Source organism: Adiantum capillus-veneris, chromosome 27 (genome assembly GCF_014529385.1).
Source record: "Adiantum capillus-veneris isolate H3 chromosome 27, ASM1452938v2, whole genome shotgun sequence".
In the NCBI taxonomy this organism is placed as follows: domain Eukaryota; kingdom Viridiplantae; phylum Streptophyta; class Polypodiopsida; order Polypodiales; family Pteridaceae; genus Adiantum; species Adiantum capillus-veneris.
Window position 1 is genome coordinate 83931656 of NC_140957.1, and position 21427 is coordinate 83953082.

At 41.7% G+C, this 21427-nt stretch overlaps 1 protein-coding gene across 1 annotated transcript in view; it reads right to left on the reverse strand.

The window, feature by feature from the left end:
- Positions 1-17888: 17888 nt before the first annotated feature.
- The window catches only part of LOC147422292 (putative UDP-3-O-acyl-N-acetylglucosamine deacetylase 1, mitochondrial), a 41878-nt gene continuing 38339 nt past the window's right edge, over positions 17889-21427 (reverse strand). Inside the window, exons 4-9 of the mRNA XM_086503210.1 lie at positions 20411-20438; positions 20316-20338; positions 18655-18719; positions 18403-18547; positions 18244-18313; positions 17889-18158 (exon numbers count right to left, since the gene is read on the reverse strand). Of these exons, the coding sequence (XP_086359336.1) occupies positions 18106-18158; positions 18244-18313; positions 18403-18547; positions 18655-18719; positions 20316-20338; positions 20411-20438 (384 nt within the window). The 3' untranslated portion in view covers positions 17889-18105. The remainder of the gene's footprint in view (positions 18159-18243; positions 18314-18402; positions 18548-18654; positions 18720-20315; positions 20339-20410; positions 20439-21427) is intronic.

Below are 21427 nucleotides of genomic sequence, written 5' to 3' on the forward strand. Positions count from 1 at the left end.
CTACACGATGTGGACCTCCACACTCATAGCATTGAAGAGGTGGTCTCTTAGCGGTGTAATTGATATTTTGGCCTCTTGCCGCAAGAGCAGATACTTGATATACAGGTTTGACTAGTCCCCAATAGTCCTCCATGTAGTATTGTGGAATTTCTTCAAGCACATCCATATCATAGGCAATATTAGGATCTATATCTTCCTCATAGCCTTCCAAACAAGAAATAGATGACTCACAACCCACTTGATTCACAGAAGTGATTCTCGGATGTGGTGGTTGCGGTCCTAGCACTGGAGGTGGTAAGGGTGTTGTTTGAAACATTCTCGACCCTAGGGACCATGTGTTGTGCAGTTTGTTCAAGAGGTGGGGCCGTCATCAAGGCAGACACTCGAGGTGTGTCTGTCCATGCTAAGGTTGGTCTATTGGCCATCGCACACTTAAATACTATGCAATCCTTAGCTTGATGACCATACCTCCCACATGCATTGCAGTTCCCATTGAATTTTACTCTAAAAGTAGGGCATTCACTGGTACTATGCGGTCCATAGCATACTGAGCACCATTGCTGTTCCCTTCTTGGATACATATGATTGTTTTGTGGAGCACGATTGTCTCTAAGACTCTCTTGAATAGCCTTGGTGAGATCTGCTAAAGTCATCTCAGATATCTTTGGCTCCTTAGCAATAGGCTTTAGGGTCATTGGCTGATGCCCTGATGCTTGCGAGCTAATAGATTTAGACTCAACAGACACTCTTTCTCCTTGAATCATTAAATTATCCTCCAATTGGATCGCATTGGTGGTGACTGCTTCCCAAGTGGTGATACCTCTAATGACTAGGCCATTGTAGATATCCTCATGCCGTAATCCCCTAATGAATCTATCAAGCAATTGGTTATTGTTGAAGCGCTCATTTGGATTACAACGAGAATTCAAATGCTTCAAGCGACTTATAAAGTCTCTCACCGACTCTCCTTCCTCTCGTTGGGCTTTCTGGAGCTGAGAGGCTACACCCCAAAGCACTCCCTCTCGTAAGTACTCTTTTAAGAACACTCTCCTAAGAGTAGGGTAAATCGTTTTTTCTTCCACCCTTAGGGTTCTATACCAATCCCCAACCTTTCCACTTAAGGTTAGGCTTAAAGCATTGCTCTTATGTAGGTCATTGTGTTCTCCTAGAGAATCGCATATTTGTTCAAACACTTCGATATGCTTTCTCACATCCCCGTCTCCACTAAATTTTTGTGTGAGCTTGGCTATTTGTACTGCCTTACTTCTAAGCTCTCTATCAGGAGCGTTACGCATATTCTCAGCAATAGATTGACTAATAGCTTGAGCAAATGTTGCCAAGTCACCTAAGTGAGCAGGCACCGTGGGTGAAGGTGCTCCAGAGACTACATGTGGAGTAGGTATTGGCATTGGGCTTGTCGCATAGGAAGCCCTTCGGTTCCACGTTGGGTACGATGTTGTGCCATGTGGTGGTCCAGAGTTCATATGAGTGGCCCTAGGCATAGCAGACGTCGGATGTGACATGCTAATGCTAGCCGGTATAGTCCCATGGAAATAAGAACTTGTGTATTGTGGTTGTGGAGCATAGGTAGTTGAAACAATGGGAGGGGTAGGGACTACATGAGTACGTGGACCCATAGGTGCATACGATTGGTTCGCACTTGTAGGTACTATTGCAGGCATTGAGCTACCATGTAGCGGTGCTTTACTAACAAACGAGGTCCATGGCGTGTTTCTTGGCATGCCCATCATTAGGGTAGGCATGGTAGCCGTGGTGTCATCAAGGGAAAGATGAGCTAGACTTGGAAACGTAAAGCTATCACTTGTGGGCTTAGATTGCATTGACACCCTTGGCGAAACAACATATGGGGGATCGATGGGACTCACTAGAGGAGTCTCCATTTGTGATAGAGTGAGTTGTTTCCCTTTTCCCGTGTCTAAAAATCGCATAGGACCCGTCGAAGGTATGTTTATTCCTCGATTTTGCCTCTCGGACTGGATAATCCTATGGATGACATTGCAGATCATGTGTTGTTGTTCCTCTAGACTAGTGGCACTAGATGTGGATTGTACAACTTCTAACCAACCCACATGGTATGTGTAGCCCATGTATAGGTCGGTCAAAGTCTCCGTTGGTAGGTCATATTCCCAATTTTCATTGAGAAATACCCCGTCCAAACTTGGTGTACTAGAGGGTTGTCGTGAGGTGGATGCACTGTTGCTTCCCGTGTTTTGACTTTTAGTCACCGCTACCTTAGAGGCGACTTTGGAAGGTGGTAGCTCGGTAGGGCCCTCATTAAATGAGGTAGGTAGAATGTCAACGTGGACACTCTGAGGGAGTGTGGGGTCTACAGGAGATGTGAATGGTGATTCTACTTCCCCACCCCCTTCGTTTACTTCACTAGCCGTAGGTTCAGAGCGCATAGCTCTACTAAAAGTTTCCATCAAACGGCTAAAAACACTAGTTCCAGGTTGTTGGGCCCAGCTAGGTACGGTTTCATTTGTTCCCCCGGGGCTTTGTGTAAGATGCTCTTCCATAATATCGTAGTCAGAGGAAGAGTCGTTAGCCGCTATATTTGGGTCTTGGGTTGCACTACCTTGGGTCCCCGCCGAGGGCGTAGACCCTAGCGTGGAAGGATAATGAGTGCCGTCGTAAATCGAAGCACTAGCTAGTTGTTCGGACTCTAGCACACGACCAGAGCGTAGATACATGTGCTTTGGGTGCCCTACAAGTGTCGGCAAGTACCCTCAAAGGTTACTTGCTTTGTTTTGTGGGTGTTTTGCACCCCGTTTTCTACTTGTTTTTTTAATGTTTGCTTTTTTTTATTGAAGTGTGTGATAGCTCGAAACGAGCGTATCACTTAAAGGGTCGCTGTGTGCTTTATAGCACAATTTTTGGGCATCTGACGTTCCGTTGGTCCTAAAAAAATCAATTTTTAGCTACGTGTAATGCTAAAATTCGTTTTTTTAAAAGGCGACTGAGGCTTAGGGCCTGAGCGTGAGCTTGGGTTTGGGTCTGGGCTTGGGTCTGGGAGATATTTCCAATCCCGGTCCTACCTTTAAATTATTTTAGTTTTTATTTTTTATTTTTTAGGTTTTTTTCTTTTCTTTTCTTTTTTTCAAGGATAAGGCCGCCGCGGCCTGCGCAAGAGCACACACACACTCTCTCTACCTACTTCTAACTAATACACCTACTCTTACACACTAACACACTCTATTAACTCTCACTAATCTACTTCCTACTTACTATACACAGAAAACTAACTACCTTAATACACAGAGAATAAACACAGAACCTTTGAAATCTCTATTAACAAAGAAAACTAACTACCTTAATACACAGAGAATAAACACAGAACCTTTGAAAACTCCATTAATAATAAAAAACACACAGTATAACACCAAATCCCTCTTCTCAACACACACACACTCCTTCCTTACCTTTCCTACAATAGAAATTGCACCATGGAGAAGCACAGAGTGCTACTCGAGCTTGGTGTATGGCATTCCTCGGCAGCGGCGCCAAAAATGTGCGCGTATGTCGCACGTGTCAATGCAAGGAACTTGCCGATACACCGTGTGCGAGCCACAAATGGCTCCAAGCACACAACAAGCCTAAACTAGTAAGCTCAAAGAAGGAGATGGTGTGTCACTCACCGCTCTACGCTTGCTTCGTGGAGGATTCCTCGCCGCGAAGAAGAAGGAGACGCCACTACGCTGCGCTCAACCGCTTCACCGTCATCGTGCCTTCGTAATTCTCGATCGCACACACACTCCCTCTCTCACTCTCTCTCACACACACACAAGGAGATGAAGAAGAAGAAGATGGAGATGGAGCAAGAGCACTCTTCAATTGCACAAATGAGAGAATGAGTGAATTTTAGGTTTAGTTGACTTTTATATGAGCTCGCCCCATTCACACTTGGGCGCCCATGCTTAGCCAACTAATCCCTTGAATGTTCCAGTTAGAGTGCGCCTCTCATTGGCGATCACTCTTACCCTTTTCCTATTGGACCGACAAGCCCGGTACCTGACTCTACCAAATAAATAATACAATTTCCTCCGTAGGTTACAACGTCCGTCTCGTAGGTGATAGGGTGTCCGTGATCCGTGAGGGTTAACAACTTACTTTTCCAAAACTAAATTGAATTACTCTTACGGTGGAGGATATTGGACATGCGATGGGGATACTGAACGTGCCGGCACCTTTGCTCACCACAAAAACCTTCTCCAATCTCTCCCCTAAAGACACTGCACATGGGTACTATGACAGGAATCAGTAGCTATACTCAATTTTACAATATTATTTTTTACCGCGCGCACCTAAAAGAGCAGTGGTTCCATCCTCTCCAGGAATATGCGATGCTTTTTTTGTCTCTACCACTGTCTACCGTATTCGTTTCACCATTTGCTCTTTAAGGCGCTACAGGACAGGGCAAAGCAATTTTGGACTCAATGTAAAGGAAATGCAGAGAGGTTCAATTGCTATGCAGTCCCTATTATGTATTGGGTAGTGCAAATTATGCAGCAAAAAGCAGATGCAACTCTTGTTCTCACTCTGCAAGATGATGCTAAGGATGATGTCAAAGAACAAGGCCGTTCCAAAATGGCCAAAGGGAAAGGCACTTTACGCAAGAAGGCTAAAGTACAAAAGGATTCAACGAAAGAGCTAGTAGTGTAAAGAGCTAGCAACACTACCCTTCTCTGAATCACAGGTTAAAATCTCTGACGTCAATACCGCGAGCCCAAGAGTGAGCATGACTACTTCTATGGCCACCTCTACTTTTACACCACCTCTTGTTAGTAGTGTTGCAGACACCCAAACACACTCTCCAGTGATGTCGGCAGTACCACCTACTACTACTCCTAGTGCAGGGGTACTGCAGGGGCATCTAGCTCAAGGACACCTAGCTCTGTGCAACCTGACATGTTTGCCAATTTTGCGCCTCAAGCCGACAGACTTCTAGATGCACACAAAAGAGCAATTTCAACGATTATAGATGCAGCCATCTCATTGCAAGGTACTAACGTCTGCATCGCGCTGTTTATGACGGTATGCAAAGGGAAGTGTGCAGCCACCTTCAACGATCGATGGATAGGGATATGTTAATTTCTCAGGCTCAAGATCGCATAAGGGTTCTCACTCAACAGGTACAGGACCTCAAACATATAGTCCGCACTCAACAAATACAGTTAAAAGAGATAAATGGTATGGCCGCAATTCAGGAACTTTTTCCTGTGGTAAATTCAGTGTGTCCTTCATCTGCTAAATATCAATATATAGCCATTTCACAAACAGCTACAGCTCCAAGTTCTATGCAAATTCCTGCTATGGCACTACAGATAGACGTTTCCAAAGCTCATTCAGGGGATTCTCAAGCAGCTGAGAAAACACGTCTTACTATGGAGTCTAAGCCAGCAGGATCGGCTTCCTCATAGTTTCATGGACCCTCTATGGCCTCTCCCTCCCAGTCCACCTCTTTCCCTCCTCCCTTCTACAACAGCTTCCCTTGATTCCCACCAACTGTCCCACCTTCTCGGCCTACTCAGTCTTTTCCTAGGTTTCCACCTGTCCCACCTACTCACCCTGCTCAGTCTGCTGCTGCTCATGGGGTGGCCACTCCATATCCAATGTACCCTCCTCATGGCCACTACCCTCCACCATACACCTGGCCTCCATCTCCTTACCCACCTTTCTACCAGCCTCCCCCTCCCCTTCCATCATCCGACCACTAGTAGATATCACCATTTGGAGTTTTCACCAATAGTAGACCTGGTTACAGATACTTCAGTTTTTTAGTTTTCACTCTCTGGGACATGGAGCAGTCTTGAGGCGGGCAACCTGTAGCAGGCTACAGTGTCACTTTCACAGAACAGTTAGTACAATTGGTCTTTGGTCTAGTCTGGTTCACACTGGACGGACTCGCTGGACAGTGAGGCAGGGATACGGTGGTCTGGTGGACATCGTGGCCAGGTCACCACCACCACTTAGTGGAGATAGACTTAGATGCTGACATTTATGAGCCGTTGGTGGCTCTTTATGGTTGTACATATGAGTAGTAGCGGTTAGGTCATGGTTGTACATCTAAGTATATCTCCACTAAGTGGAGATAGACTTAGATGCTGACATTTATGAACCGTTGGTGACTCTTTATGGTTGTACATATGAGTAGTAGCGGTAGGGTCATGACTTATCTTCTTCACGTTGTCGTCTAGAGTAGCCAGTAGAGTCACACAACACGTCTGCACATTCTTGCACATCTGAGCCTCGACACCCCCATTGTACCTGTGAGTCCTAGGCTGGAGCTGAGTGTGCTGCCATGCCAAAGTCTGTATCGGCTCTTTGAGATAGTTGAGCCCTATGTTCTGGTCTACTATTGTGTCTCTATCAGTTGTTATCTATTGTTCATTTGTTTTCAGTCTGTTTGAGTGAGATGTCACGCACATTGCACTGAGGAGCACCCACTGTAAAGAGCACGACACATTATCCACGCTCCACACAATGAGCCAGGTGATCAACAAAGGTATTTAATTGATTTTGGATCAGTTGAGAGAGTGGTATGAGATAGTAAAGCTATGTGGGTAGCTTGGAAGAATGCCTTGAATGACATTGAGCAAACCTCTAATATGTTTGAACTAAAGGAAGATCTCCATAATTTTCATGGGATGATGAATTAGTGGTGGATCAAATCCAAACATTGATTTGATGTACTAATGAGCTCCTTCAACTGTTAGTTGAAGCTTCCAAGATTACAAAAAAGGAGCCGACGAATAAAGCAACATCAGAGTCCCAATTTATGAAAATGGCTTACGTATCGTTTGAAGCATGGATCAAGTCAAACTAGCCATTACCAGAGGGTTGGATCCACAGCGCATCAAATTGGTCAGATCCAAATTGACAAGAGCAGGCGTACTCTACATGATGCTGACACCAAGACCTCGAATGCTCTTACATCATATGAAATGGAGATGATGACTTGACCGTAGGAGCATATGGAAAGCCCAAGAACCAACATTTCAGAGAAGTATGCGATCTATTGTAGAAGAGCAATCTAGAAGGAAAGTGGGTGGATTCAAACCACTTCCCGGAGGATATCAATCATTTTAAGAAGTATTTGCCACACTACCCATGAATGTCCTCCGAGATGCCCAAACTCAAAAAAAGAGAAGCAGGATCTGGATCACACCAGGCTGCAAAAACCCAGGCACCACACGCACGCCAACAACAAAGTCCAGATAGACATGCACTCCACTGAATGCCAGCAACACGGTCCAGATAGACAAGCGCTTCACAGCATGCAACCCAATAGAAGCAACAGAACTACAAGAAACACCGTAAGCCCTTTGTCGTCCCCTAGGAGGCGGGAGGGGCTCCTTTTCCTCGGCTTCCTTTTCTCAGATCTTCAAAAATGGGATTTGCCAACATGGGAGGTTCACCGACGAGGCTGCTGCCCATGACCACCTTATCAAATTCTTTTTATAATATACATAAAGTAATATTAAATCAAAACTCCACTTACAATTTTGCCATGTTGTGTAGCTATTCACTTTAAACAAGAAATTGTTAACCAGTGCAACTTGAGAGACAAACACAAAGAGCATGAGGAATAAATACATATCAAATAAGTTATTGCACCCACAAGGGGAGATGGGGTCAAAAGGGAAGATAATCCGACAACTAAGGACCCCTTTGGGGGTGGACATAACCCACAGGCAAAGATTCCTATGGGTCTTGGATAACGTAAGGAGGAAGATGTGAAGGTGGGAGTATGTACTTCTTCCTTGTCCGAGCAGAGTGAAATTGGTCAATTCTCCGGGGAATTCACCATGGAAAAATTACCGCACAACGTAAGTGCAGGGGAGGGGGGTTTTTTTACAAGTTACATAAGCGTATAAGTTAGGGGTAGGCCCTCAATAATTTATCTCCCAAGCTTAAAAATAATGGAGGGGGTATCATATTTTGGGGGGGTTGGGGGGGGGGGTGAGATAAGGAGAAAATGAGAGGAAGTTTTTGTGTTTCAAAATCATGGCTTCCCAAAAGAGTCTGCCCTCGAATGTGTGAGTCAATAGCTACAAAGACACATGCAAGAACTAATAAATTGCTTTGTATCAATTGCTTGTTTTGTGATTATAGTTCATTTGTTGAGGGATGAAAGCTATCAAGAGTTTGTATAGATGCAAATTTACACGGAGAACCTAACACAACTTTATAACCATGTTTTTTTAGTACTTTAGATGGGTCAAAATTGGAAGAGTAGCTAGAGTGCAGACTGACGAGCACATAATTTGAAAGTCAAACTAAGACACATTGAGGGTACATCTAGTTATCAACATAAGTGGTTCCATAGTGTGTTGCCAGTCACTATGCTACACACTCTTTGACTAGTTTTACTTAGATCATGTGAGACCTAAATTTCATATGTAAGATAGGGGTATGATAGTTTTATGCATTATTATCGTATTAGCGTAGAAAGGGGGGTCATATTCCCTAATACGAGTCGTATATAGGGGTTTTATCAAAGTTGTTCGCTCGCAAGTGGCGTCCCGTTTTGTATATAGAGTGAATCCCCTGGGGTCAATTCATTTATGCTCCCTTGCGTTTCCTTCAACGGTCGACTGCTAAAGTTAGCCAAGTGCAATTGGAAAGAGTTTCGAAAACCAATGAAAAGATTCTTATAGAAGAACAACACTAAAGACTCGACGACCTGGCAATGGGCGGGTTGAGATTCCATTGCAAGTCTTGTAGAGCAAGGCAGGATCGGGGTCCCTAACCCAAGTACTCATGCAGAGGCCCAGTGTGCCATGTTGTGGTATCAATCACGAAGCAAGACCAGGCTTAGGCTATTATGACAAAGGTCGAGATCGACAATGCCAAACTATACACACAAGGTGGACAGTGGAAAGGGCTAGAGATGCACGACAAGTTGCTCACCCTCAGTGGTCCAACCTGAAACTTGGGGGCACAACGGGCAAGCTAGTTAGCAAGTGCAACAAAGCAACAGAGGCCTTGGAATGGGGAGAGACAACACGATACTTCCATAACTTTATAACTCACTAGTCCCCATGGCTATCTAAGGTAGGTAGGGTCCAGTTGAACCCATTTTGGAGGGAAGTTACCAAAAAGATCAATAACAAAGGGCTTTGATGGCTAGGCTAGTTTTGGGACAGCAAGGGCAGAAAAAAGAAAGGGTCTGGCCTCCCGATTGCACCCCTGTGGGACTGAGAGACTGCTGGCCATTAGAGCTTTAGAACGGCTTGACACATGGTGGCTACCCTCCTCTGAGTCCAAGTTCGAGTGGAAGGTATGGTGGTGGCCCACGGATAGAAACTTCCTTAAACAGCAAACCAAGGATTTTTACAACTCCCTATGGTCTCGAAGGATTGGTTTCCCCCTCTGAACAAGCGGGTACAGAAGACGTGGAAGATAAGTTTCTTCAAGAACAATCTTTTTGTGGGTGGGAAGGTGTTCAAGAGCCAAGCGCTGCTATCGGAGTAGAAATTGTCAAATTATGAGAAAAACGTCTTGAGGCAAATCTTGGCAGCTGTTGTGGAAAGTTAGAGAGGAAAAGGGCATGTGCATGGTAGGTAGTGCGAAGTGGAGAGACGAACTGAGATTGACTCTTTTTTAATAAAAAAAGAAATGTTCACAGGCAGCCAAAGTCACTGAGTGAGTTGGTTAGCTCAACAAGAGTAAAACCAATGTCACATCCATGTGAGTTTGAAACTTGCCTAAAGATTCTTGAATATGCATTTAGAAGGGTGGGTTGTGGAGCAAAATAAAAGCTGCTAAGATTCCACCTAATAAAAATTGAAATAGAAGACCCATTGTATGTGCCAGAAGATTAGGAATAGTAGTGATAAGATGGCTTTCGATAAAAATCAGCTGATGTGGCGCAATCGGCAACCGGTTGCCCACTTTAAAAGGTACTGCTCCCCCCATTTTTTAAAATATTAGGAAAAATTACCAAATTACCCCTCCAATTTGTGGAAATTCTCAATATACCCCTCAAATTTCAAAAATTCCCCCATTATTTTGTCAATAATTCCCAAAATGCCCTTCAAATTTTCAAAAATTCCCAAAGTACCCCTGGTTGTGAGATTAAATATTTTTAAAAATAAAACAAGTTGTGGCTCTTCATAAGAAGAATGATTGTCTATCACTACAAGATGCTAAAAGTAGAATTTGAGTTGGTTATATAGGTTTTGGAGATGAATTGCTTCATTATTTTTAGACATAATTAACTTTTTTGCTAGGTAATTTGTGACAAGCACTAAAGATTAGAAAATCTTGAACAACCCAACAAAAATAGATACAAGGGTATTTTGGGAAATTCCACAAATTAGAAGGTTATTTTCGTAATTTTCCTTGAATATTATTATCATTTAAAAAGCTACTTTTTTTAACCAGCACAACATATGCTAGTGGATTGGCATGAGCCTCTCACCGCGCGCGCTCTCGATCCTCGTGGCCATCGATAGTGCTGCGTGTTTAAACAGTCCATAGTGTTTGATCAATCACCTCATGATTGATCATCCCTTTTGGTTGAGCACTTTGGTGTTTAATCTCCAGGGAGAAAAGCGGCAAATAGATCGAACTGGCCATGCCACCCGCCACGTGTCCATCAAGGGGACTATCCAACTCATGCACAATATGATATATATCTAGAGCTTGATAAGATTAGGGTTATAATAAATATTTAGGTGTGTCTGCAATGTGTATAGTGTGTAAACAAGTTTTAATCTTCACCGATCAAATGCTATGGCAGTGCAATCATCATTAGGAAGAACATTTTTTATATTGTCAATAAGCAAGCTAACTGAGAGCTTGTGGTGGCTAATTCCAATATTTTTACTGTGAAAATCGGCTCTTAATTTCATAGACCAATAGATTGCTCCTCTATAAAAATAATCGATCCATGTTTAGGTAGCGTCAGGAGATTCATTGTTATATTTGGCACCATAGTTATATCTAGAATACCCAAAATTAGTTGACAGTCAAATTGTCAATCCATGGATAGGAGCCATAATTATCCTTCCAAGTTAACAATTGACAGTTTTGAGAACCTTAAAATGTTTTGTGCAAGTTAAAACATGGCCATAAGGTCATGAACTAATAAATTGCAAATGTATTCCATACTGTTGATTTGTGAAATGAGGCACTCCTTCTGTTTCGGAGTAAGTTCTTTAAAATAATCCAAGCATGAAACAAATTCTACATCGGCATTTGAGGTTTGATTGAATTAAAAGGTCTTGACTTGCAAGGGAATGACTTACTTTTTGTTACCATATACATGTGGTAGTGATGTGTGTGAACACTTAGGACCGCCGTGGCATTTTTTTTCCTCTTTAGGAGGTTTTTCGCCCGTGCATTGTATATACGCCCATCACTATAGGGCTATCTATCTTTCCATTGCACACTAAGTAATACACTCTCTGTTGTGTGCCTTGAGCTTCCTTCGTCTTCTCCAAGATGTGTGTGATTTCCTACAACCCTAATTTCAACGATTGGTATCAGAGCAGGTTGCGTCCTCTTGGGCTTAGTCGCCAGCTGCTCCAGCACACGCCTGCTCACTTTCTCCGATTTCAGTGAGCTTTGGCCAGCGTTCGCAAGTGAACAAAAACTTTGGGTGAACTCGTAGAGCTCAGGTTGCTCAAATTTTTTATTCGGGCTCATTTCGACCACATTTCCACTGCAGCCAGGTCTGCACAAGCAATTTCTTCATTTTGTGTAGAATTTTTATCAGCGCCAATTACTGTATAACAGGTTCCATACACTCTACTGCGGGTTGTGATATATAGCACGTGCTGGTCTCACTCAGTTTCTCCTCATTTCGGGCAGTTTTCACATCAGGTGCATGCATTTTCCATGGCTGACAACAACACAATGTTTTCAAGATGTTTGCTGCTGAGGAAAGATTGGATGGGGACAATTACCCTATGTGGGCTTACATGATGCAACATGTTCTTGTGTCAAAGAGCGTCTAGAATATTGTGCAGCGCATCGATGTACGTCCTGGTTCTGAGGATGTAGGCGATACTGAGGATATGGCAGGTCATCTTGCTGCAAGGATTGGTGTTGTTAAATTTGTTTTGCCTACGACAGAACAAGCTCGTTGGGATGTAAATGATGTGCAGGCTCATGTGTTGATTGCGTTGTCTGTAAAGCGTACCATTACTCCTCACATTCATTCAACGAAATCTGCAAAACAAGCTTGGGATATTCTGACTGGCCTTTATGCAAGCCGCAATGAGGCAAAAATTGCATTGTTGCGTAAAGAGCTAGAGTCGAAGATTATGCATGAGGCAGATGATATGGACATTTTCCTTGCTGGTGTCAAGGATATCAATGAGCAAATTATTTCTACAGGTGAAGTCATTTCAGACAGCTCCCTTGTGCAGACTATTCTTGATGCCTTACCAGATTCTTACCAGACTTTGCTAGTACTTAGAGACTTATGACCCAAGGAAATCTTGAAGTTGTCAAGTTTGATGCATTGTGCACATTGTTGTTGCAAGAGTCACTTTCCAGAAAAAACAGGACTAGACAGTGTGCAGTTGAACAAGCTTTTATTGCTTCTCAAAGAAAGGGTGGTAATAGCAATGCAGCCACTTCTTATGGTTCTTCTGCGAGTGGACAATCACATGTTCCTAATGCTTATGCTAGCAACAATTTGTCTGGAAATTTTGGTGATAAGGGAGAAAAGAAGATGCGTTGCCATTATTGTAAAGCTAATGATCACTTGATCAAGCAATGTCCTAAGTTGAAGGCCAAAGAGGCTAAGAAATGAGAGGGTGGCTCCACTGCAAATGTTGGTTCTACTACAAATGCAGCCATTGTTGAGTCTTCTGTGAAAGGAGACTGTGATGCTGATGTTGATGCAGAATGGGCTTTTAGTGCAGAGTGCACTTACAATCCTGATGTCCATGATGCATGCATGTCAGTTGCTGCAGATTCACATGCGTGGTATTTCGATAATGGTGCTACAAAGCACATTACCTCACATCGTGAATTGTTCACCTCTCTCGAGTCTATCCCTCATGGGAATTCAGTCACTTGTGCCAATAATGCCTCTTATCCGGTTCAGGGAGTTGGTAAGATTGTGCTGACTGCTGCAAATGGCAGTTCTTTTATACTGGTCGGTGCACTTTATGTACCTGGAATCAAGAAGAATCTTTTTTTTGTATCTGCACTTGCTAGACTTGGACTTGTAGTCAAATTTGTGAATGACAGATGTACAATTCATGATCTCAATTTGGGTGATGAAATTAGTGCATCTGGTCTTTTGTGTCGTGGGTTGTATAAGCTCACTTTGTATGACAAGTGTGGACAAAATTTTGCAAATGCAGTTGCAGATTCAAGAGTTGTTTCAGATGCAAAACTGTGGCATGCACGTTATGGGCATTTGAATTTTGCCAGTTTGTTGCGCTTGTAGAAATCTAATATGGTTGCTTCTTTGCCGCCTCTTGAAGCGCCTGTCAAACATGTTTGTGAAGGCTGTATTTTGGGTAAAATGCAACGTGCTAAGTTTTCAAAGGATAGGTCAGTTCATGCTACATGCAGGTTGCAACTTGTGCATAGTGATGTTTGTGGGCCTATGCAAACTCCGTCCTTGGAAAATTACTTGTACTTCGTGACTTTCATTGATGACTACTCCAAGAATGCATGGGTATATCCATTGAAAGATAAGTTCAAGTGTTCATGTGCTTCAAGCAATTTCTTGCTATGGTTGAAAACGTCTCCAAATGTACTATCAGCACCCTCCGTTCTAATCGAGGGGGAGAGTATATGTCTCATGAATTTAATGCATTTCTGGCTAATCGTGGGTTAAAACACCAATGTACAGTGCCGTATACGCCTCAGCAAAATGGTGTTGCTAAGAGGAAAAACAGGTCTCTTAGAAAAATGGCAAGATGTATGGTCAAGAGTCAAGCTTTACCACATTCACTTTGGCTCGAGGCTGTCATGTGTCCCACTTATGTACTCAATAGGTGTCCTACGAAAGTGTTGTAGTCTATGACTCCATATGAAGCATAGCATGATAGAAAGCCATCTATTGAGCACATGCGTGTTTTTGGCTGTTTGGCTTATGGTTTAGTGCCACAAGTGCAGCGCAAAAAATTGGATGATAAGACTTTCAAATGTATTTTTGTTGGTTATAGTGCTGAAAGCAAAGGTTACAGGTTGTACCATACGCAAACAAAGCGTATTTTGGTCTCACATGATGTTGTGTTTGTGGAAGATTTTGTTCAACCTTTGTTGTCATGTACTAGAGACAATAATGTAAGCTCACAGGACATTTATGACACTTTGTTGCCTCTTTTCAATGGTGGAAGTACGAATGTAAATTCCAATGAGGCAAATGTACAGCCTATGGGGGTTTCTGAAAATGTTACAGATCAACCTATTATTGATGCAGATGTACATGATGTACTTGATGAGGAAAGGGCTGAAAATGAACAGACTAGAGATATGACAAAATGGTTGGTGCACACTTTGTGTGACAATAAATTGGATGCACCTTTGTCTAGTCGTACTCGTTCAGGTTTTCGCCATGTCTCTTATGCATCAGATTGTTATGTTTTGGTTGTGTCTAGCTTATAGGATGTACTTGAGGAACCTGTGTCTATCAGAATATAAGATGGCTGCCATGCAATCAGAATATGATGCACTTATAGAAAATGACACATGGACTTTATGTGGTTTGCCTATTGGCAAAAAGGCCATTGGCACAAAGTGGGTTTACAAGTTGAAACACCGCTGGATGGTGAAGTTGATCGCCATAAGGCTCGACTTGTTGCAAAGGCTATGCGCAACAAAAAGTCAAAGATGATGAAGAAACTTTTGCTCCCACTTGCCATATGACTATTGTTCGTTTTCTATATGCATTGGCAGCTCATTTTGGTTGATCAATCTGATATTGTTACTGCTTTCTTGAATGGTGACATTTTTTAGGAAGTCTATGTAACGTAGCCTCGCAGTTTTGTTAAGAAAGGACAAGAGGACAAAGTGTGCAGATGTAAGAAGGCTTTGTATGGGTTGAAGCAATTTCCTCGTGCTTGGTATGAGAAAGCTGACACTCATTTGGTCAAACGAGGCTTTGGTAATAGTCCAACAGAAAGCACATTGTATGTCAAGCGCGAAGGCGATGTATTTCTCATTGTTGTTCTTTATGTGGATGATTTGCTGATCAATGGTCCCAATGACGCACACATTGCTGAGTTTAGGCTGATTTGAATGCTACTTTCAAGATGAAAGATTTGGGGTTGTTGCATCATTACTTGGGCATACAAGTTAAGCAATGTGATGGTGGTATTGCCTTGTGTCAGAAAAGTTACAGAGACTAATCAAGTCAAAGGAGGAGGGCTAATTTTGCGCTCAATTAGCAAGCCAATGAGGGGCTATTTTCCCTCTATTTGAGAGGATAATAGAGGGCCGATTCGTGTCTCCTTCGAAGAGAAGAAATATGGTTGTTCTTAGTGCCCATTTAGAAAGTGGTAAGGCCTATGTTTTGTGCAAAATCTTATCAAAAATCTATTGTATATAATAGTGCATACTTACATGGCCATCTTTTACAATTCTACATATAAATAAGTTTGATATGATGCTTTTTCTTGTATAAAAATGATGTTTACCTTAAGCTTGAGTTTAATCCTATGGAGAAGGAAGGAGTTAAACAAGAATTTGTTAAACTAATCACATACAATGCTTCCAACCAAGTTTACTCATCCCTTACAAAAAAGAAACTCCTTAAGCATGTCAACACACTCTTGTAAGGAAGAATGCCTTGACATTGAACACAAAGCAAAAGCAAAAGTATGGCTAGCAGCTATGGATGGCCATCACACTAGTACCATAATAAACTCATGTTATGATTGTCTTCAGTTATTTGAGATGTTAGGTTCTAGTGGAGCAAATATTATAGCAATAAGCTTGTCAACAAGATTTCTCAAACATGAGAAGACATTGGGCAAAGTGATAGCTCCCACCCACTCATCATACCATTACTACGAATCATTTCTCATATTATGATTTTCTTGAGTTATTGATGATGCTAGGCTCTAGTGGAACCAATATTACAAGAATAAGATTGTCAACAAAAATCCTTTATCATGAGAAGATATTGAGTGGAATGGTAACTCCCACGCACTCATGAAGTCATCAAGATGAACCATTTATTTTCCTTTCCCAAGCTTGGCCTCACTGTGCAAGAATATTAGTGTAAATTTGTATCCTACAAGATATGCACCTAAAATGTCTACTAGACCATTGGACACTTGCTTGAAAGATATAAAACGATATCAAAATTTGATTAGATTGCAATTTAAATTCGGGCGTTGCTAACTATAAAGAAAACGCTCTCACACTTTCTTTTTTGTAAATCTTTGGGATTAATTGACAAGTGGAGACCTCAAGGCAAGGAAAACCCATAGAAAAGATCATATACAAAAGAAAGAACACAAAAGTGTTTGGCTGTGAAAGGGTTAAAAGCATTCATAAGAAAGCTGATGTAACTCTCGGGTGATATCACCTAAAGGTAAAGATTGCCTAAGGGAAAGCTTGAAAAAGGGAAAAGGATCTGCATCAGAGCGGTAGAACATACAACCATTTCACAGGGCAGAATAAGCCCAATATCTGACCCACATCAAGAAGACCGCAAATTGTTGTAAGGAAGGTGAGAATGCCAAAAGCCTTGTGGAAGACCATAGAGGGGAGACAGAACCGCATACAAGCTAATAAGCAAAGAAAAACTATAGTAATGCAACAATCCCAGAGCTCACACGTGCGCGCACACATACATTTTTTGGGCAATCCTTAATTTACTCGCACAAAAGCTCAAGATGAGGGAAAACCCACAAAGAAGGTAATGTACAAAGTAGAATCCTCTACTCAAAGCATGGAGAGGGCGAAGGCAGTGAGCAACTAGAAGACATCAAAAAACTATAGGGTATGTTGAGAGATGTCTTGAATGCTACATGATACCAGTGACGACTATCAAAGAGACATCTGAAAGAAGTGAAAAGGAGCTCTTAGAGGTTGGAGGAACACAAGATCATTCCTAAAAATCCAAATAGACCACTAGGGCTAAAAACCAACCCAAGTGAAGAAGCTGGTAGCAGCCATAGAATGGTAAGATAGCACACCAAACATCCAAAACCACTTCCCAAAGCAAAGAATGGAATCTGACACGAAGGCAAGTAGAAATGCACAAAAGCAATGCCCAAGGACACAGTCAAAGCAAATGTGCATGAGTCTCCGCTAAATGTAGACAAATGGCCATCACAATTTGGAATTTTGTGTTTTGCAAGCACAAGGCTACTAAAAGCACTCCAACAAGGTATCACATGCTCCATAACAACAAGATAGCTTTCCAATATTATGTGCTGAGCTGAAATCCATAAAAAATAAACCTCAAAAAGATACCAAACATTGAACAACCGGTAGAGGGTCAAAGCCAATCACAGATTTGATGCCTAAAAAACAGGAAATTAGTACCTGAATCAAAACGATGTTGAGCAATGATGAAATACATTGCCCATTGTCATTCATTAGATTATCTACTTTATTCACCCTTCTTTGCAAATTACCCCACACACCCCGCATGTTGACACACTCAGCACAGTTCAACAATAAACGGCGATGCTCCCTGCAACCTCTTAACTCATAACCAGACTATTTAAACCATCTCCTTACCTTGGAGAGGTCAAATCTCCCTTGATGCCCACCCCAGCGGTGTAATATATTAACCTGCTCATAAGAAGGAATGGTATGGAATAAAGAAGAACATTAAGCTGCTCAGCCCCAAAAAGAAGGGCATCAAGAATCCATCCACACAATCCAGTACTACGGATGCCAGAAGAAAGCATCACCTTTTCTAATGAGATGAAGAGTGCTTGAAACTTGTATGAAATCATTTCAAAGCATTTACAACCCATTTCATGTAGAATGTTTCATAACTCCATAGCAACTGTTTTGCAGTGATTTCAGATAATTCTCTTGATGTACATGAGGATACGATAAGCTAAGGCCATACTCAACAACCAGATTAAAACTGTACACCAAACAATCTGCTTATAACCAGAGTAAAACTGTACACCAAACAATCTGCTATCCGACTTGCTGCATGTATGCATTACATCTCTCTGATGTGGTTTGTATAGCTGATCCAAAATCGAAGGATGCCTCATTCAGAAAAATTTATATCAGAATTGTGCAGATAAAAGAAAATAGCATAATGGGCTCAACCTTTTCTCCTCTGATGCTCTTTTGCTTCTAGTAAAGCATAACTAAACTTTGTATGAAGTAGATGGCCTGCCTGCAGAGGTCAAAAGTGTCAATCCAAAGAACCAAGAGGTGGCATAAATTTACCTATACCTGTGTGTGTGTGTGCGCGCGCGCTCTAACCTTAAATGCAACAATATGAGCATTTGGTAGACCAGAATTTCCATTTTCAGCACAAAGAGCAAGATCCCCAATGAGGTCAAGCAGTTTATGCCTGCAAGGCTCATCTGAGAATCGAAGAGGAGGGTTTAACCACCCATCATTCGTGCTGCAAAAGTGACCAAGTAAACTCTTCATTTCTTGCACTATATGGCAGTTTCAATGATACTTAACAGCAAAAAGAAAACCAAGTCAGTTGGATAGATTTAAACCCACCTACAAATAAGGGCGTTCTCCACAGAACCTCCCTTAATAAGGCCAGCAGCTCGCATGCTTGCAATCTACACAGACAATGCAAGTTTGAGTTACTAAATTCATACAGTTATTCATCAACATGCATTTCGCTCAGACGATTTTAAGAACCTGATTTACGAAACATCTCCCAACCAGAAACAATTACATATTCTTAGGGGGAAATTACCACAATAATGTGATATCTTATGGAAATTTCCAAAATACCCCTGATAATTCTTTAAGTACCCTTGTACCAAGTTTGGATAGATTACTGCAGTTTTCACATAGTTCACTGTTTTTTGATAATACAGATCTATCTTTAGGTGCCTCAAACAAAAATTTCTACCAGGGAGCTCAGAAATAGTGGCATTTGTGCCTGCAAATTATGAATTGTTCCATCTGATAGTACCATCAAAAAAGCTGGTTCTACTATCTGCCATCGGGGCCAAACCAATATTCCTACAAAAAGTAGCAAAATAAAATGCCTTGTGAGAAATAAAATCCCTCGTGGACAAGGGGTATTTTGGGATTTTGGGCATTTTTGACAATTTTCCAAATATCAGGGGTATTTTAGGAATTTTTGAAAATTTGAGGGGTATTTTGGAAATTTGTACAAATTTAAGGGGCATTTTGGTAATTTTCCCTGGTCTTCACACACATGCTGTGGTAATGACAACAATCCTCAATCAAGCATTGACATAGTGGCCCATACCATGGATCGTTAGATATAAACTGTGCTCATCAAGCATGCGATCAGTTACATAAATTCCAAACTCGCTAGACTTAAAAGTTGAATATGCTTTGCAGAGTCCACTGAAGATAACAGCTGCACAAACTAACACATTGGGGGCCACATAAACAACTGCCCCAAAGAAACAGACTTGGCAGTTCTTTACAATCCTCAAAAGCATAAGCACAACCAAGACAGTAAAACATACTAGGCAGAAGTTCTGCATTTCAGTCCCCCACAGACAATCACTCACAATGTCTTGAATCAAGCCTTATCTAATCTCACAGAGGATCTTGGCCTATCATGTCCCAACACCTTTGTGAGCATGTCCATTTTATTGAAAGAGCCCTAGGGATGGCATATTTTTCCAAGCCCCTTGAGAGCTTCTCAGGTTATTGGTTGACTCCTCTCTTTGGTGATGTTTGAGTAATGATTAGCCCATCCACCACTATATTTCACAATTTTGACCATGGAAATTACCGTCTAGAGGTCATTTTCACTATATTTCAATCTTGAAAAATCATGTCGGAATCCCTAGAAAGTTATTGCATGACTCTCAAATGAAAGCTTAGTATTTCCACTCCCTCTTGATGCATTGTCTATTTAAAGTTTAGTTTGAAAATATTCTCTCCAACTTTGAGAGAATAATAGTTGTTTATGCATCAAACTTGGTTTTATGACATGCAAACACTGTGTGACCAAAGTTGAATTTGGATGATATGAAGGCATTTTAGACATCTCCAACGTTCTTTTATCTCTGGGAATTGATATTTCCAGAACCATCTGGGACCCATGTTTAATTCCAAGTTGTGTTCAACATTACTTAGTTAATGTTGAGGATCTTGCCAAGGGACATTATATGTTCCAACGTTTGATAATCAAACTAACAAACAAAAACAACTATTGAACTTACAACTTCCTTTACTTTAGAGCCACCTGTTCAGCAATGCAAAATGTTCGAGCAGGCGCAACCTCCTGTTCATAAGTAGGGCTCTTATCTAGACGAACAGAGAACTTGAGTGCCGATTGCTGAAACCTGCACAAGCATCAAGAATGAAGGAGTGGTGCCAAAAGCAAAGCTAGATAAAAGAAACATACCTAGAGATAAACTGGTTACAGGGCAAGCTTACTCATATAGACAGTTTTCCTTTGTAAGAAAGAGAATCCCGAATAAATGACAGGTTATCGAGCACAAAAAGGAAAACAAATGTGCTCTGAATACAGAATCAATGAGTGATGAGAGAGCATTGTTAGGTACGAGTCACTATAGAGAGTCATACTCTAGTCCAACAAAATGACATCTTGTAGAATCTGCTTTACATTGTGCAAATGTCAAGGAAGAACCATTATCTCCTGCCCTTGATGTAACGATCATGAGACAATTTCATTACATGTTGCAAAGTCCGAGTGCGAGTAGCTACCCTTAATTTTTCAGTCCCCCAAAGAACTAGTTATGAGTAGTTCCACCCTCTTTGCACTATCTCAATTTTTGTGATGGCTCGTGTATGTGCGTGAGTTTTGGGTTTGTTGCGCATATGCACCTTCCCTAGTTTAGTCGCTATCCTAGTCAGCAGCTTGTCATTGACTTCCATGTAATGTGTATGAGGTGTACTAGCATCCAAATGAGTTGTACATGAGTCCAAATTACCTCCCTAGCTTGGGGAAGGGTACAGAACGAGCTTCTTTCTACGGCTTCACAAAAATAGCGAGCTTAGCGAGTTTTTTAAATGAGTTTTTTGTCCACGGAGCGAGCTTTTTTATGGCTTCACCAAAGAGCTTGCTGAGAGAGAGAGAGAGAGAGAGAGAGAGAGAGAGAGAGAGAAATGAAATGAAATGAAATGTAATATTAACATCTTCAAAAGGCCAAAATGACCTATGAGACCAAAAGGTTACATGTGGTGAATGTAATACGAGGTCTGGGTTCAAAAAGTACAAAGAACTGAAAAGAAAATAGTGGGTGGGGGTGGGGTGAAAGCTGATACAAAGGGAATACAAAGGGTGAGCTGATACAATGGAGCTCTCTGA